The sequence below is a fragment of the Colius striatus genome, chromosome 13 (assembly GCF_028858725.1).
Source record: "Colius striatus isolate bColStr4 chromosome 13, bColStr4.1.hap1, whole genome shotgun sequence".
Taxonomy (NCBI): domain Eukaryota; kingdom Metazoa; phylum Chordata; class Aves; order Coliiformes; family Coliidae; genus Colius; species Colius striatus.
The window spans coordinates 12,912,384-12,929,391 of NC_084771.1; the positions used below are offsets into that span (position 1 = coordinate 12,912,384).

A 17,008-nucleotide genomic window follows, 5' to 3' on the forward strand; every position below is an offset into this window, starting at 1 on the left:
CAAAGCGTAGGCTGTTCTCTTAGCACATCTGTCTTGCCTCTTAAAAACACTTTTCTATAAAGTTTCTTACAGTGGTCTGAAATTTTGTGTTCTTCAGAAGCCACTGCTGTGGTTTTTGGATACACAGGGTTCTCTCCACAGCCACATAGCATATTCTACCTTGAAGGGAAAAGGAGAATTTGTTTCCTTTTTGTTTCCCTTGTGACTACTTGAATGGAGGTGAGAAATTTACAAGATTTGTGTAATAGTCTGCTGATGTTTAAGAGTAGTTGATTAAGAGAAATGGCCTGGTGTTCTGCTCTCTATTTTAAGGCATGCTCGGTTGATACCTGGCAGCTCTGATCATACCCCAGTTTCAATACTCTGCTCATGACTTCTTACTTGGAACATCTCTCGCTCCCTCTTGCTCTATTTTCTGTCAGTACTTTTAGCTGCCCTGACCTTGCCTGATCTTACCAGATCTCAATCTGCTGCTGAGTACAGGGTAGGGCAGTCCTCTCACAAGCAGCTCCGTGTTGTGATACCTGCCAAGATGCTTTGTCTGCCCAGGGCTGTTGGCCAGGTAGGAAGCTCAGCCTTTTCTTCCTGGGTGAAGATGTTAGTGCTTCTGTGCCAGGAATCACATTCCCCAGTCTTCTGAATTACTGCACAGATAGGATTAACGTTAAGAAGAGCTCTGTTCTCTTGGTTTAAGGGTTGTTATGTGGGGAAGTGAAAGAGATTTGTACCTGACTCCCTCCCTGGTAAGGCTCATTTATCTTTATCGTAATTGCATAATGTATGTTCTGTAACTAATAGCTGAATTAGAAGTCAGTGTGCAGGAAATAAATTTGTCTGATGTGATCCTTCTAGTGATGACAAATCTGAATGGTGTGTGTCTTGGGAAGGAATGAGGGCTAATAACTTGTAAGTAAATAAGTAACTCGTATTTATTTTCCTTCTTTTTCTTTTTTTTTGTTTTTTTCCTTTTCTAGAACCACAGAGCAGACCCAGAAGAGCTCTTCACAAAACTGGAACGCATTGGGAAAGGCTCCTTTGGGGAGGTCTTTAAAGGAATTGATAATCGGACACAGCAAGTCGTTGCCATAAAAATCATAGACCTTGAGGAAGCAGAAGATGAAATAGAAGATATACAGCAAGAGATAACTGTTTTAAGTCAGTGTGATAGTCCTTATGTAACAAAGTACTATGGATCATATCTAAAGGTAATGTATTGTGTTGCACAAAGGTTTGCTAGCACCCAGCTGGTTTGAATGCCACCAAGAAAATTGTCTAAAATTGAGGAGCAGTTCTCTTGCCAACTTGAGATTTTTTAGTAGGATTTTGGTTTTCTTTGAACAGAGCTTTTCACTTTACTCCTTTTGCTGCTTACTCTTTGAGCTGGAATTTGCACAAAAGGGCTAGAGAATGAGCAAAGTTGATGGAGAATTCCTTTTGCTTTGGTTTTCTCTCCTCCCTAGCCAGTTTTGTGGCCTTTCTGGGGAAGAAAAAAATACCTTCATAGCTATAGAAACAAAAACCTTTCTCTGATGTGGAAAGAAGCCCTGCACTGTGTAGAGATGTGTTGGTAATTATGCAGCATGGTAAGCCTGAGATGAAGTAAAACTGCTATCAGCAGAGTTACATAAGGCTGTCTGAAATGTTATCTAAGGCATAATTTAAAAACAAGCAAAAACGAAAAACTACAGAAATCCAAAATACTGAGCAAATCTTTCCAACTTACAAATCTGTCCAGGTTTAATCACCTTAAATAGTGCTGAAATGATCTGCAGGGCATACATGTTTTAGATGATTTTATTAAAAGCTACAGTGTTAACCATAGTTGGAGCTATATTAAATATTTGTCTGAGGATTTTTGTTTGCTTGCATTTATTTGGGGTTTTCTGTTTGTTTGGTTTAATCTGTTTGCTTGGGTTTGTTTTTTTTGTTGTTTTTTTATGGTTTTGTGTGTTTTGGTTTCTTTGTTTGTTGTTGTTTTCCCTCCTCCAAAAGGCATCTCTGGCTTCTTAAGTTTTATAGTGGGGTTTTTGACATTATGCTAAAGACAGATGTCTGAGAAGCATTCTTGTGTCACATTTGGGCTGTATCTGTCAGTGATACTATAATAGCATTTGCAGAATGTATTTAGTAATGTCAGGTTGGCTTTCTTCCCTTTTCAAAATTGCTGAAGTATTCAATTTTTATAATTTATAATTTTTTTAATAATTTTTATAATGCTAAGTGGGTAGTTTTAATTGTCTGTACTCCAAATACTAAGATATCATTTTGACCAAAATAAGACAGCCATGGTGGCTTTCCGCTTTACTTAGTTACTCAGTATTCTGTGAGTTCTTCTTGCTAAAGTGAACCTAGAAGTTGTCACTGATGTCCCAGCTTTCCTTCTCTGTACTGGGCTCAATCAGTAGGATTTTCCTTTTGTATTTTATTAAATGATAGAGCTCTGAGATGTAGTTCTTTTCCACATCCTAGTACATTAGAACAAAGCAATTCTTCTCAAAAGAACTTTGAATTCAGCTAGCATTGTTGCCCCGAATCAGTGCACAAGTGATACTGCAGATCCAGATATGGGCAGTCTTTTTTACAGTCCTGCATTTTCTGTGATGAGCCAAGTCCTAAATATTATCCTTCTGGGTATCCATCCTTGTAACTTTGTTTTGTAAAAGCCCCAGTTGTTTGCCCTGAAGTACAAACAGGTAAAGGTAAGTATTGGAAAACATTTTTTTGCTTGGAAAATGTTTTGTTACATTTCAAAATTAAACTGATTTCAGCAGCTGTAAATGGGGAAATAAACCCTTGATTTGATGAAGGTTTGGTTTTTGGTAGATTTTTGTTGTTTTGGAGGTGTTTGGTTGCCATTTGGGGTTTTTTTGAGAGGCAATAGGTGGAGAAAGATTTGTAAGTCATGGATTGAATAGGAAAGGAAAAGTCTTAATAATTTACAGCAATATAGGTACCGAAAGCAAAAGGGCATTGCAAATCTACTGGGTATCACAGTAGTTTGTCTTTGGCCTTGTGCAGCTTTTTAGATCTTTTCTTAGTTGGCTGAGACAAGTTACTCTATCAGTGCTGTAAAACTGTCAGCTTCTGGTTAGGGCTTTTTATTTTGTTAAGAATTGCTCAGGAATATAGGATGAAGTTAATGCTGCACTACTTCCCTCACCAGTGTTCCAGCTTTTTCCATTTCTATTGTCAATAGATAAATTCTGAAAGATTACTGCTGATCTCTTGTTTACTTTTCACACTTACAATGTTTTGGGGGAAGGAAGATTTCCATACATGGAATTTGGGGAGGTCTTTGTGGAATTTTGGTTACTTTCTCATTCCTTTGAGAAATCTCTCCAAAAAAACCCCAAACCTAAAAAATCTTCCACAGGAATGTTTTTCATCCCAGACCAGCATGATAACTAGTTCTTCTGCTTGCCATTCCCCAGGTAAATTAATCCAAATATCCGCAAATAAATAAGTACTTTTATTTCTGCAATTAAAAACAAATGAATAAAATGACTGTTTCAGTAGTATCTTGGCTCTACATTTTTCTTAGGCTAGATTTATCCTAGGTTACTAATACTAGGTCTTTCAGCTTGAGATCCCTCAGGGGAAGGAGTGTGTTAGCTCTGTTAAATATGCAAGGAATCTTTTATGCTGCCTTTTCATTTTAGTAATAACAGGTATTCTGAGAGTTGTGTCTGTCTAGTGTTTTTTTGCTCAATTGGTGTAGCTTTTACCTTTTTATTAGCTGTTACTCTGAGAATGGCTGTCAGTATTTAGCTGTGTAGTACCTCATTCAGGATTTCATTTCATACCATAAACATCTCTTGTAAACAGAAAGATTTGGTACAGTTGTGTACCAAATGGCTATATAATTAAAGATTAAAGAGTGCTGAGGTGAAATTATGAACATTAAGACATCTTATTTATTACAAAGCAAAGTCCTAGGCTGCAGGGAGTAATAGCAGTGTGCAAGGGATATATGACTGTGACAAAGATCACATTCAAAGTGGACCCCTAGGTTTGCTGGTGAATGTTTAGTTTTCTATATAAAGACGACTGAAAATGTTCCTAGACATACTTTTAAGGTATTGGCTGAAAGGAGTGTTAGCATACAGTAAATAAAAGGTATTTCAAAATCGGAGAGTTTTCTTTTTTCCTTTGCATTTTTCTTTCTTTACAGGAAAACAAACCAGTTCTACCCTCTTTCAGATCATGCTTAGAGAACAGAAACTTTACTAAAATGTATTAATCATCTGTGTAGCTTTCTCTGAAACTTTAGAAATGAAATATTTTTGAGGTTTACACTGTTTAAATCAAAAAGACTTAGTATTTTCCTGTCGGTACCAATGCAAACTCCTCAGTGCAAAGATTGCCTACAACACTCACTGGTGTGTCTTAGTTGAGTAGCCTAGATCTGGTTTAAATGTTCACATTTGATAGTTTTTACTTTGAAGAAGCTGCAGCTGAGTTCTTCCATTTGAACTGTAACGGAACATCTTCTGTTGTAAACTGTTCTTGGGCTTTTAACCAGTTTTGAGTAAGCTTTGAATGAGTAAAATCATTCTTGCCATCAATTTGTAGTCAGTCTCAGTTTTTCCTCCAGTAAGATAATATGTTCAATAATTAAAAATTGTTTATGACTAAAAGATGGAAGAAAATATGTTAACTGTGAGGGCTTTCTAATTGCAAGGATTTCAGGTTTGAGTTTGGTATTCTTCCTTTACATATTCTACAGCTTTACAGTTTCCTTGCACTTTAGGATGCAGAGCCAACCTGATGGCTGATCAGGATGGAGTGGCCCAGCCTCAGGCAGCCTGGGGCTTAGCAGCTACATGCAGGCTCTTCCAGGTGCTCCTGCTGCTGAAAGGGGGAAGGGAAGAGTGTCGTTATTTCAATTACTTGACTTACTAATTTGTAACTTAGTCAGCTCAGCTGATGCCATGTTAAGATACCCTTATGTTCTGCAGCATAGCTGCTCATTAGCTCTAGCTTATACAACTGATGTGTAAACGTGACTTGAAAAATATGGACAGCTCATTAGTATTTGTACCAAGCAGTGCAGTGTTGTTTCTCTGTTATCAGATATTTTACTCTTTAAAAACCTTATCATTAGCACAAGATGGCAAGGTATGCTTCCTTGAGGTTCTTGGGATAAAGCTGATGCCAGTTTTTAGTTACCATGGCACAAAAAGGTTCAAAATCCTTGTATCTTTGTAATTTAGGGCACCTGGATATCTTGAACTTTGAATGGGAGTTTCTCATTGAATTAAGATTAAAGTTGAGGTATTTTCAGTGAGTGTCTGGCAAGATCAATAGTGTTTTCTCAACATACAGTTAGGTGATGTATAAGCATATGTATAATCAAAAGGTATCTTTGGTGTACAGTAGAAAAATGTTTTGGCTTTATAGTATGTCTCTCACAAACGTATGTAGAATTTTACAAGCTTACAGCTGTATTATTGCAACTTCTGTAGCTGTAAGATGACTTAGATCCTGATGGAGGTGTCTGTAGATGTTTATATTTGTGGCAGGTCAGGATCTAAATTTGTCTCCTCGTCTGGGATTGCACTTTGATTGCAATTAACATCACATCTTAATGAATAAAACATTGGTTGTGGAGCTTACCCTTGGAGGTGACTATTGGATAGTGCATAATAGTGCAGCAGTGTCAGTTATGTCAGACAGCTAAAAGGAGTTTCCTCAAGTCTAATGGCTTGTCAAAATGTGTTACTACCTTAACAATTCAGGCAAGAAAAAGATTAAAGGTGTTGAAAGTTACCCTAGTTCTGGTATGATTTAGTTAGGCAAATTTATGAGGCTTCATTAAAAACTTGAGCTGTGCTTTCTATCTCACCCATAGAGCTAGATCTTCTCTTGATGGCCTCTCTTCATGATTGTTTTCCCTATTAATGCCATCTGTCAAGGGGTCTGAATATCTGGCCTTGTAACTGTTGGAGCCACCTGATCTTGCTCTTTTCTTTTGCAGTTAAAACAAACCTGAAATTAATCCCAGTTTTTCAGATTTTAAGGTGAAGAACTCCTATAGTAGCATCCAGAGAGTTCGATCGGAACTGTACAGCACCTTATGCAGCAAAGCTTTGAGACAATCTACAGATACTGTTTGTTCTACGTTGTCTATTTATACTTGGTTGACCTAAAATAGCTAGGAAAAAGGTCGTTCATGCCTGGCTGGAAAATATCCACACCCGGATTCAGGGGATAGTAGCACTTTCTTTGAGACATTATTTCAGAAGCACAGTAGTTACTCATTTTCACCTTACACTATTTTCAAGTAATAGTCAAATCCTCTAAACATGTCTGGCAACCACAATGTTTGCCTTAAACTGGAGTTCCTTGCAGGTCTTCTCAGCAGACAAAGTTGGGCTTTATAAAAACTGCTAAAATTAGCCAGCCCTTCCCTGCTGATCTCATAATACTGGAACAGCCTCTCATAAATGGTATGTTTTTTAAATCCAGTGTAAGTCTAATAGAGCACACTTTGTTGAAATAATTGGATGTGGTACTTTCAGAAGCTGCACCTTTGTTTGTTTGTTAAACTTTCTTTAGATTCCTGTGACTAGTCAGGCAATATGAAAGAAAGCATATGATATACAATGCAAGAGGCTTTCAGAAGTGCTGCTGCTGCCTCTTATAAGGAACTAGCAGTAAGAAGTATTTGCTGGAGACTTAAACAGCATGTGTGATACTTCACCAGGTCTGGTTCAATTGAGTGCTTTTTTGTAGAACTGGATTATAATTTGAGTAAATAAATGTTTTCATTAATAGAATTTCTTAGAGTAGCAACTCTAGATTAATATTTGAGTTTCTTCTGTATTGTGAAGGGACTCTGGCAAGCAAATAGCAGAAGATTTGAGTATTGAAAGATACAGTCTGTAGATTTGATACCAAATCTCCAGTTTTGTGTAGATGAACCAAGCCACCCTTTGCAGCTGCATACCAAGGGCAAAGTCTGCATCTAGAAATCAATGTTAGAAGAATTTGTCATTTCTGGTATTTCAATAGATGAGACATCTCCAAAAGAAAGCATAAAATCATACATGTTTACAGGAGTTGAGATTTAAATGCCATCTAGTGAAAGCAGTATTACTAGAAATGATGCCTACCCCCAACACATCATACTTTTAATTGAACTGTATTGTTCTGTTCTTTGACTTTTTAAAAGCTGATTTCAAACCTCTGATCTGAAAGCTTTGGAAACCTGAATGTTTTTGTAGGGTTCCATGTCTGGCAGTCTCCTGGCTGGTGGTTGTAGTGCTGCTTTTTATCTCCAAACTGGAGCTGTCTCATTGGTGAGGCATCAGCCATGTTTTATGGAAGGATGGGAGTCCTTAGGTACAGGCATTTTTAAGGGCTGCCAATTCTTGTTTTTTGCTGAACCTGACAACTGAATTTGGGGCTTGTGTACACATGAGATGCACACTTGCATGTTTACTGTGTAGGTGAAGAGGCACCTAGCAGCTGCCTTCATTAGGCCTGAAATTTGTTTTCTTGGAAGCGTGTTCACACTGACTTCTGGCTCAAAAGCAATTCAAAGTTTTGAATGTTTTCCTCAGATGAGAGGTGTAGTGATGTTACAAGAAAGTTTCCTGTTCTAATGATAATGCTTCTGTATCACAAATGATGGAAATTAGTAATTGTAACTCAGAGGCAGTCCTTTGTAAGAAGTGCTACGTTTCTGTAAACCTCTTAGTTTGAACTTAAACCACCACATCACTTTCTTTCTCCAATTTCCATTCCTTTAGGTGGAATCATTTTAGATACCAGTTAACTGAAAATGATTAGTGTTGATGGGGTAATACAGAAGTCAAACTTTAGTATGTATTTGGACATGTTGCTGTGTGATCATTCTACAAGAAGTAATGGGAACCTGCATTTTTATTCTCCTGTGCTGGTGGTTTATTGAAATATGTAGTTATCTTTGTTATGGCAGCCTTACACTTCTGAACAACTCATGCCTTCCTTTATAGGGCACAAAACTATGGATAATAATGGAATACTTGGGTGGAGGATCAGCTTTGGATCTTGTAAGTATATGATTTTTTTGCATTTTAAGTACTAGTGAACCTTATTTCATTGTGCTTTCCTATCTCTGCAAGATCTAGTGCCTGGAGTAACTGACATTACATCAGTGCTACATTGTAATGCTCCAGAGAGTGTTAATTTGACTGGTAGTTCTGTGTTACTGAATTGATGCTGATTTTTTTGGTTGTACTGTTTGTCTTTAAGCATTAGGAAACATCCATTTGTTCTTGTTCAAATGAAAGGGTTTTTTTTTTTTTTAGAATGAGGAGAAGTACTGTTCTTGCCATGTGTGATGAGGTTTGGGGTTATTTGTCCATCCCCTGTCCCCTCCCCCCAGTAGAATTCATTACTAGAAAAAAAAAAATGTTTCCTTTGGGATTGAGTCTCGGGAATGAATGAAATGTGTGCCCACAGAGTTAAATTTAACTGCTTAGAAGGTGTTCAGTTTTCCATTTTGAGGTATTTGCAGTTAAGCATAAAAGTGCCTTTCACTTCAGATAGTGTAGCATTCACGGAGGATGTAGCTTGGAGAGTACACAGCAGAGTCCACTGCATGTGGATGTGGTTTCCCCACACTTTGAGTACAGCTCTGCCCCAGTGGTAAAGCTTAGAGACCCACCCTTTCCTGTCAGTATAACTCAGTCTTTGTGTGATTCTGAAGGGAAAATATCATGTCTTCAGTATTACAGAACAGTGTTAATTATATATTTGCTAGCAGTGGTCCTGTCTGCAAGAGCTGAAGTATGTGCCTAACTTCAGAAATCTCTTTAAACTTCCTTATGAAATTACATCACATCAGCTCAGCCACGGGAATGCAAAAGCAGAGTAATTATGCAGTTGTAGCTCTGGAACTTAGTCTTTTTGAGAAAGGGGCTGTGAGATACTTACTCTTTAACACTTATGAGTAATTGATAGTCTTCTGAGGAGTGTCAGAAATAGTGTAATAGTTTTTACTAGTGACAGTTGAAACCGCTGAACCTTTAGAATACTAAAGACTCACTTTGCTATACCATAATTTCATGGTGTTCTCTGCTTCAGTGCTGTGTTGTTGGTGGGGTATTTTTTGATAGCAGAGTTGCCCACCTTAAATGCTTCTGATTTATTTACACAGCTTTTTAACGTGCCAAGTTTACACTTACTCCATGTTAGCAGCTTTATAGTGGTGCTTTATGTTCTTGATGCAGAGGCAAGCGTGGAATCAGAAATGCTGGAACAAGAAAAAACAAGATCATTACATTTAAAATCCACAATCAATAGACTTAATGTCATAAACTGAGTTTCTAAAATGAGAAATTTAGTCTGCTGTGTTTGCTGTCTGTAGAAACCTACAAGTCTGTGAAAAGTTAGCTGTAGGTTTTCCAGTGCCTTGCACACTGAGGGGAGTGCAAACTGTGTTAGAAAAGTAACAACATTGTTGATGTATTATCGGTAGAGGAGGTGTGAAGATGGGCATTCCAGTGGCACCTCTCTCTGATAGAATGTTGACTTTATCGAGTATTTCATGAATTCTGTTAGTTCTTTACTTTCAACAAGTATTTCAGGTTTAAGACTGAATTATCAAGGCAGAAACTGGATACAAGACTAACATTGTTTTCATGTATGTTTGCTCTAAAGCTGCGTGCTGGCCCGTTCGATGAGTTCCAGATTGCTACCATGCTAAAGGAAATCTTGAAAGGTCTTGACTACCTACACTCAGAGAAGAAAATTCACAGGGATATAAAAGGTGCATAATGTTGAGAATGTTACTATGGTAAAACTTTCACAAATCATAAGAGCAGTATTCTAATTTAGATATTCTGTTACTTCCCCTTGGCAGCTGCCAATGTCTTGTTATCAGAGCAAGGCGACGTCAAGCTTGCTGATTTTGGAGTTGCTGGGCAGCTGACAGACACGCAAATCAAGAGGAACACCTTTGTTGGAACTCCATTTTGGATGGCTCCTGAAGTTATTCAGCAGTCAGCTTATGATTCAAAAGTAAGTATGAGAGTACAATACCTTTTCACCAGATCCAACAGAGAAGTACAGTTGTTCTTATAGAGTAGTTAAATGTCACTGTGCTCACGTGCAAGACCCATACACACTCACCAAGTAAGTGGAAGCCACCAGAGTGTGTCAGCTTATTTAAAGCTAAAATGGTGGCTAAAGTTTTACTCTCTCCTCAGATTTTTATAAATAGCTTTGGATAGAATGTCTTTAATTTCTTATTTCTGAGGACTTGTGTAATGCTGAGAAGATCCTGAGAAGGTAAAAAAATAACATGAACTACAGGATGAGTAGCTGTGGTAGCATTATGGTACCATGTACATTTCTATGTCATGGGAGCTGTTGCTGGATGACAGTTGCAAAGGAGAATTTCACTGTGTGAACTAGAAAAGCAGACCTTCTCCATATTTTCCTGAGGGTTGGGAGCTGCTGCTAGAAATGATAAGGAGAGAACAGTCCTCTGTTCCCCTGTGTGTATACCCACAAGACAGCCTAGAGTGTGTGGTTAGTGAATAGCAGTGTACTTCAGTGCTGGCATTGGACTTTCTACACTCTGTAGGTGCAACCTTAAGTAAGAGTGAGAAATCTAAAAATCTTGGTACCTGCAAAGTAATCCTTTCAGACTGGGTTCTCAAATAGTAAACATGTAAGTACTTGTGCACATAAAACTGATGGGTATCTGAGATACCCTAAAGATATTCACACTCCAGGAGACTTTTCCAGGATCATTCAGACTTGAAGGACTTTGTGTACATGTCCCAAGGGTTCTTGCTGATAAGCTGGAGTATGTTGTTGTCCTCCTGTTCAGGGTTTCAGTGGTGCAACTGTAATGTACTCCCTAGGGCGTTTTGGAAAAGCGCTCTACACCACTTAAAAAACCTGTGTTGTTCAGACAAAGTAAGAATGATTCCTCTTCTGCTTGCCCTGTGTGTAATTCAGCTGTACCACCCCTTCATTTACATTCTCCCAGCAACCTAGTATTTTGCCTTCTCTATCTCCTCGGTATGTTGCAAGAGCAGTTCCCTCTCTCTTTTCTTTCTATGCCAGAAGCCTGGTGGGAAAGCACAGAAGATGCAAGCCTTTGGTAGTACAGCTGAAGGCTTTTGGACAGGATACACTTCAATTTTTAGACTAATACTGATGAATATTTTGGCATCTGGTTTGAATTTTAATCTTTCCCTTCCCACTTCAAAAGGACAGAAAAAACCACAGAAATTCCTGTTTGTTTTGATGGAGATTTCCAGGCCCCATGTCTTCTTTTGAAACATTTTGCTCCAATATACAATTGTTGATTATGCTGTTTCAGTAATAAACAATGAGCTAGTTAATTCTTCTGTCTAAAATACAGATATTCTTGTGACTAGGAAAGGAATATTGGAGAGATGCAAATTGTAACCTGTGTTTACTCTGTGGGCAGCCCTGGTGTATGAATTCTGTGCCAAGTGTAGTCAACCATTACCAGCCACTTTAATGAGAAACACTTCTAGTGACATTAATAGCTATTGTAGCTCATCTAAAAAGGTGCAAGTAGTGTGTATTTACCTTGGGGAAAAACTCTACATCAGAATTTTATAGTTCATAAAATATTTAGAATCAAAACTAGAATTTGTTTGTGATGCTTACCTTTAGCTAAAATAAATACCACTTCCTTGTTCTTCAGAAACTGACACCATGAACTTGGAGTTTCAGGTCTAACTAGTTGATAATTTCCTAGCTACGTTCATCATGCAGTCTGTTAGGAGAGAAATTAAGTGATCACCTGCTGGATTTGATTCAGCTCTTGTTCCTTTAGAGTGAGATGTCAAACAAAGTTGGATACCTCAGTGCATCTGCAGTTCAAAAATCAGCCTGAGTGTGCAGTTTTGCCCTCTAAACAAAATCTGAATTAGACACAGCAAATTTTTGGCAGTTTGGAGTTCATTATACAGAACAAAATCAGAGGAAGGTTAATGTTTCTGAAGCTCTTTTCAAAAGCATGTTTATTTTTATGACAGTGTGCAACAAAAGGGATGTTGTGGATGTTTGTTGTTAAAGACTGATTAAGTTAGCCAGGTCCTTTGGAATTAGAGCCTTCAAGTATTAGGTGACCCTTACTTTTCTGCTAAAAGCAACTTCTCCCTTTCTCAGGCTGACATCTGGTCCTTGGGAATCACAGCTATTGAACTAGCCAAAGGGGAGCCTCCCAACTCCGACATGCATCCGATGAGAGTTCTGTTCCTCATCCCCAAGAACAACCCTCCGACTTTATTAGGAGAGTTCAGTAAACCTTTTAAAGAGTTCATTGATGCCTGTCTGAATAAGGACCCAACGTTTGTAAGTAACCATGCCTGTGTGTTTGGATAGTTTGGGTTTGTTTTCTCCTCTGTCATGCTTGGGAAGTGTTTTGCTGCTGTAGTGCATCACAATTGATGGAAATAATTGACTATCCCCTGTAAATGGTAGTGGTGCTTTTTAATAGCTGATCCTCTTTTGTTTAACATATGGAAAGGAGAATGGAGAATGCTGAAAGAAATGATGGTGGCAAAGGCAGCTTCCTAAAATACACTCAGGATAATGTCTGGAGAGAAGCTTTAACAGAGCAGAGAATCTTGGGTCTTTTTCTCCAGTGGAACTTTTGCTGTCTGACTGATCTCTGCTTACAAGGAAATGTTGCATTGGAGAATTTTGATTAGTCATTTTCCTGGGTGTGTACCTTCTAGCATAGAAGGATAAGCAGTATAGTCTGTGTATGACTTGGTTGTATTTTTAGAGTGCTTGTAAATGTGGATTACTGGCTTGTCTTAACTTCCTGTTTCACTCTCTCCCTGATACTGTGTGAGTTAGCTCTAGAAGTCAGTTGTCTTACCACATCTCCTACACTAATGTTTCAAATCATGAAGTGTTAGCACAGCATTAAACAAAGTGTTTCTTCCAGCGCCCTACTGCAAAAGAACTTCTGAAGCACAAGTTCATTATGAAAAATGCCAAGAAGACTTCCTATCTGACAGAGCTGATTGACAGGTTCAAGAGATGGAAAGCAGAGGGACATAGTAGTGACGAAAGTGATTCCGATGGTTCGGATTCGTAAGTTTACTTTCATTTAGTTTCTTTTGGGTTTTTTAATACTGTCACTGAAGCACATTTGTTGCCCTTTTGGTGTGTAATTCACTCCTGTTCTGTCCATCTGTCTTAATTCCATATGTTTTTCATTGACTTCTTTCAAGAAAGCCCTTTGTATGAACCTAAAAACTAATGCACAAGTGAAGCCCTGTGCTCATTATCTCTTGAAACGTTCTCCAGACTCCATTTCAGTTCTGTTTGTGCTGTGTATTTCCTAGTCTTGAGGCTAGTGGTTATACCAAAGCCAATGAATCACAGTTAGAAGTATTGCAGAGCAATATTGAGGTGTATGAAGAAGTTTGCACAATGCCAGTGAAAGGGCATACATTCTGTAAGCCTCTGGCTTTTCTGGGTATCAGATAACTGTTTTAAATGGGATGCCATGGGAGAAGGTAGGCATTATGGGTAGATAACATCTTCTCTTTGCTTTCATCCTATTTCAGTTTATTCAGCCTCTGAGGTTGTGTTTTAAAGGTTCAGTTCATGTTTCAATACATATTTTTCTTCTTACTTTAAGGGCTACAGAGCCAATCCATATAGATTTACTATGTATTTGGGTTGCCTGTGCCTGCTTGGCCTTATGTTGTGGTTAATGTTATGTACATTGTATCCTTTTTCTTCAGGGAGTCCAGTAACAAAGAAAATAACTCTCATCCTGAGTGGAGCTTTACTACAGTTCGGAAGAAGCCAGATGCAAAGAAGCTACAGAATGGGACGGTATGTACAGGCTGAAGAGTTTTTATTTCCAAGTGCTGGTTTTGAAGCCCATTTAAGGAAGACAGTGATAAAACTTAGTAATCATTCACTTTCCATAAGAACCGACTTTCTATGACTCAAAGGATGATCCTTGGTTAGTGATACTTCCTGTGGCCTTGTCAGCATTAAATGCAGAAGGTATCATGTACCAATAGCAGTGTCCAACTCTTTTTCTGGCAGTATATGCCATTGTTTCAGCTGTGCCATCAGGCACCTGTTTCCACCTCACCTAACATCTGAGGATCTGCTGTGCCTTCACTGCTTTTGTGATGTATTTCGAGTGCTTTCCTGAATGTTTCAGAGCCCTCAAACCTATGTGTGCTCTGTTACACTGTGTATTGTGTGCATGTTGTACAGACTCATTGTAATCCCTATTCCTTAACTTTCAGGATCAGGATCTTGTGAAAACCCTGAGTTGTTTAACAATGATAATCACCCCTGTGTTTGCTGAGGTAAGACTGCACTTAAAAAAACAACTTCTTTGAAAGTGTTACCCAAGTGCCTGATAACTCACTTATGAAAACTTTGTCTGTTGTGGTTTGCTGCTCAGCTCAAACAGCAGGACACAAATAATGCTAGCAGAAAGAAAGCAATTGAGGAACTTGAGAAAAGCATCAATATGGCAGAAGCAACGTGTCCAGGGATCACAGATAAGATGGTGAAGAAACTTATGGAGAAATTTCAGAAGTAAGTTAAGGATTCTTTTTTGTATGCTTTGTTAAAAAAATATAAGTATTTGACAAGAAAATATTTAAGATGAGTTGACACTGAAATCCATGCATTGGGTAAATTTGGGTAGCTTAGTGATAAGTGAAAGTATTTGAGACCGAAGCTGATAGTGACAGCTGCTGGTGGTGTTTGGCCTTTTGGTGCTGCAGTTTTGCTGTAGTTGTTACACCTTATTTCTTTTAATTTAGCCTGCAGTTTTGTCATAAATGTATTTATAGCCAGGAAGGGAGCAGGAGCATCTTTAACTTGCCTTTTTAGGGAGTATTTTCTTGAGAATGTCACTTTCTGGTGGGTTTTTTCCTGTAAGCTGATGAGGTGAAGGCATGTACTAGCTTACTAATGCAAAAATAGTTATGTGCTGCTTGCCAAGCTGAAACAATATAACTAACAAAGTTCTTCCTTGCATTTTTAATCTATAGATTTTCTGTTAATGACTCATCCTAAGAAACTTCACATAATTGACTGCTGTTTCGTATGGACCCAGTGAAACCCACCAAAACTACTTCAAGCTTGGCAGTGCTTAGCTCATGAGCTCCTTGTGCCTTTTGGATCTTTGCAACATATTGATGGTGATTGAGGATTTGAAAGAACCTACTCAACTATTTTGTGGCAGTGCACATGGTTTTATATTTTCAGGAAATTATTTTGTAAAGAACAACTTTTAATATTGTAGTTTCACCTGTTTAATCTGATAAATGTTGAGGTGCAGTTTTGCTTTTAGAGATAACCATTACTTTAGTTAATAGAAAGTGCAAGTACAGTATGTTTTGATGCTATTTCGTTCCTGTACATGGGGTTGTACAGGCCTTTTGTATTCATGAGTTAAAACTTTTGTAAATCACTAACAAGCTTCAGAGAAAATAGCTTTTTCACAAGCCTATTCAAAGACGTGTAACGTAGTGGCAAGGGTATTACTGTAGCACCTGCTTCAACCAGCATATAGTTATCTGCCCTGAAAAAGAAACCTGCAACAGTATCTATTCTAATTCTAAATTGGTACAGTATTTTAGGCAGCTCTATGATTAACTCTGTTTGAGAGCAATATGTCAATAGTCTGCAGGTGATATGTAGCAACAGGTATATCCTGATGTACAGTATATGTATTACCTTTTAGAACAGGTTTTGAAGTAGTAACTCAACCTCGTATCATCATGGTAGGAAAATTTAGAGCAATACAGTTGAGGGGGTGGGGCTTTTGGCAATAATGGACAAAACCTGAAGTCCAATTTAACTTAATTTTTTTTTCCTCTGAGTCTACATGGCTGGGTGGAAGGGAGCCAGAGAAGCCGAGCATCGCATGATACATACCTCACGGGCAGGTATCAGTGTAACACCAGCGTTCTGTGTGGTGGTGTTGTTTCTCCTGTAAGATATTTATACACCTCGTTGGGGTTTTTTTTTGTTCTTAAATGCATTCAGTACAGTACATCTGACATAATTTTGTTTATAATTTTTCTGGAAGTGTATTTTAAATATGTATTTACCAGTTAATATGCAAATAACTGAGTTATAGATATTCTTTCACAACAAGGTAGTACTGTGCAGTACAGAGTGATTTTTGGGGTTTCTTTTTTTCATAAAAAGTAGGTAAGATTATAAAGTTGCTTTCAGTTATATATTTATGGTACTGCTAGATGGGTAATATCTTCTGTTTCGGTTTGGTTTGGTTTTGGTTGTTATTTTTTTTCCCTTTTTCAACCCAGTATGTATATTATGCTGAAGTTTTGAACTGGGATTGTTTTTCAGTACTTAGCTGTGGAACTGTTGGTGTAAATTTATTTTTGATAAAGGCTGGGTATGTTTATTTTATGGTTCAGACCTGCACATTTTGTTTTTGCACAAAAGTCATTTTAAAGAATCTGAAATATATCTGCCAAATAATGAAAAAGTAATGGTGTGCAAGTAAATACTGCATTTTTAGTCTAATGTTGCCATTACATTGTTTTTATATAAAGGACACTTGTGAGAGATGGTGGTTAGATATGCCAAGGACAATTATTTTCAATGGTGCCTACACTGTAAAAAAAAATAATAAAAAAAAATTACTTTTAACTCCTTGTTTTAATTTTAAAGAATAAATGTTTCTGTTTAAAACTTTCATCTGCTATATAACTGAAATTCAATTAGAATTTATATCTGAGAAAAAGAAAAAGTCTGGAAATAGTTTTTGAAAACAATAATGTTATGGATTAAATAAATATTTTTATAAATGTAAAAGCAGCAAAAGTTGTAAATAAAGTTGATCTGAAGCTTTACAAAATAACTGCATCACAGAAACAAATGGTAGTGCTCCTCTAGCTTCTGTAGTTGTTAGTCTTGTAAATCTGTTTATAGATGAAGCTTATTTCAATGTTTTGGGGGGTTTTAAATGGTTTAAAAATAAATATTTAAGTTCTGTAAAATTTCA

General features: G+C 37.6%; 1 protein-coding gene across 1 annotated transcript in view; it reads left to right on the top strand.

Moving 5' to 3' along the window:
• The window catches only part of STK26 (serine/threonine kinase 26), a 34,464-nt gene extending 17,456 nt beyond the window's left edge, over window positions 1-17,008 (top strand). Inside the window, exons 4-13 of the mRNA XM_062007005.1 lie at window positions 975-1,205; window positions 7,980-8,036; window positions 9,649-9,757; window positions 9,851-10,008; window positions 12,145-12,330; window positions 12,932-13,080; window positions 13,740-13,833; window positions 14,262-14,324; window positions 14,423-14,559; window positions 15,021-17,008. Of these exons, the coding sequence (XP_061862989.1) occupies window positions 975-1,205; window positions 7,980-8,036; window positions 9,649-9,757; window positions 9,851-10,008; window positions 12,145-12,330; window positions 12,932-13,080; window positions 13,740-13,833; window positions 14,262-14,324; window positions 14,423-14,559; window positions 15,021-15,045 (1,209 nt within the window). The 3' untranslated portion in view covers window positions 15,046-17,008. The remainder of the gene's footprint in view (window positions 1-974; window positions 1,206-7,979; window positions 8,037-9,648; window positions 9,758-9,850; window positions 10,009-12,144; window positions 12,331-12,931; window positions 13,081-13,739; window positions 13,834-14,261; window positions 14,325-14,422; window positions 14,560-15,020) is intronic.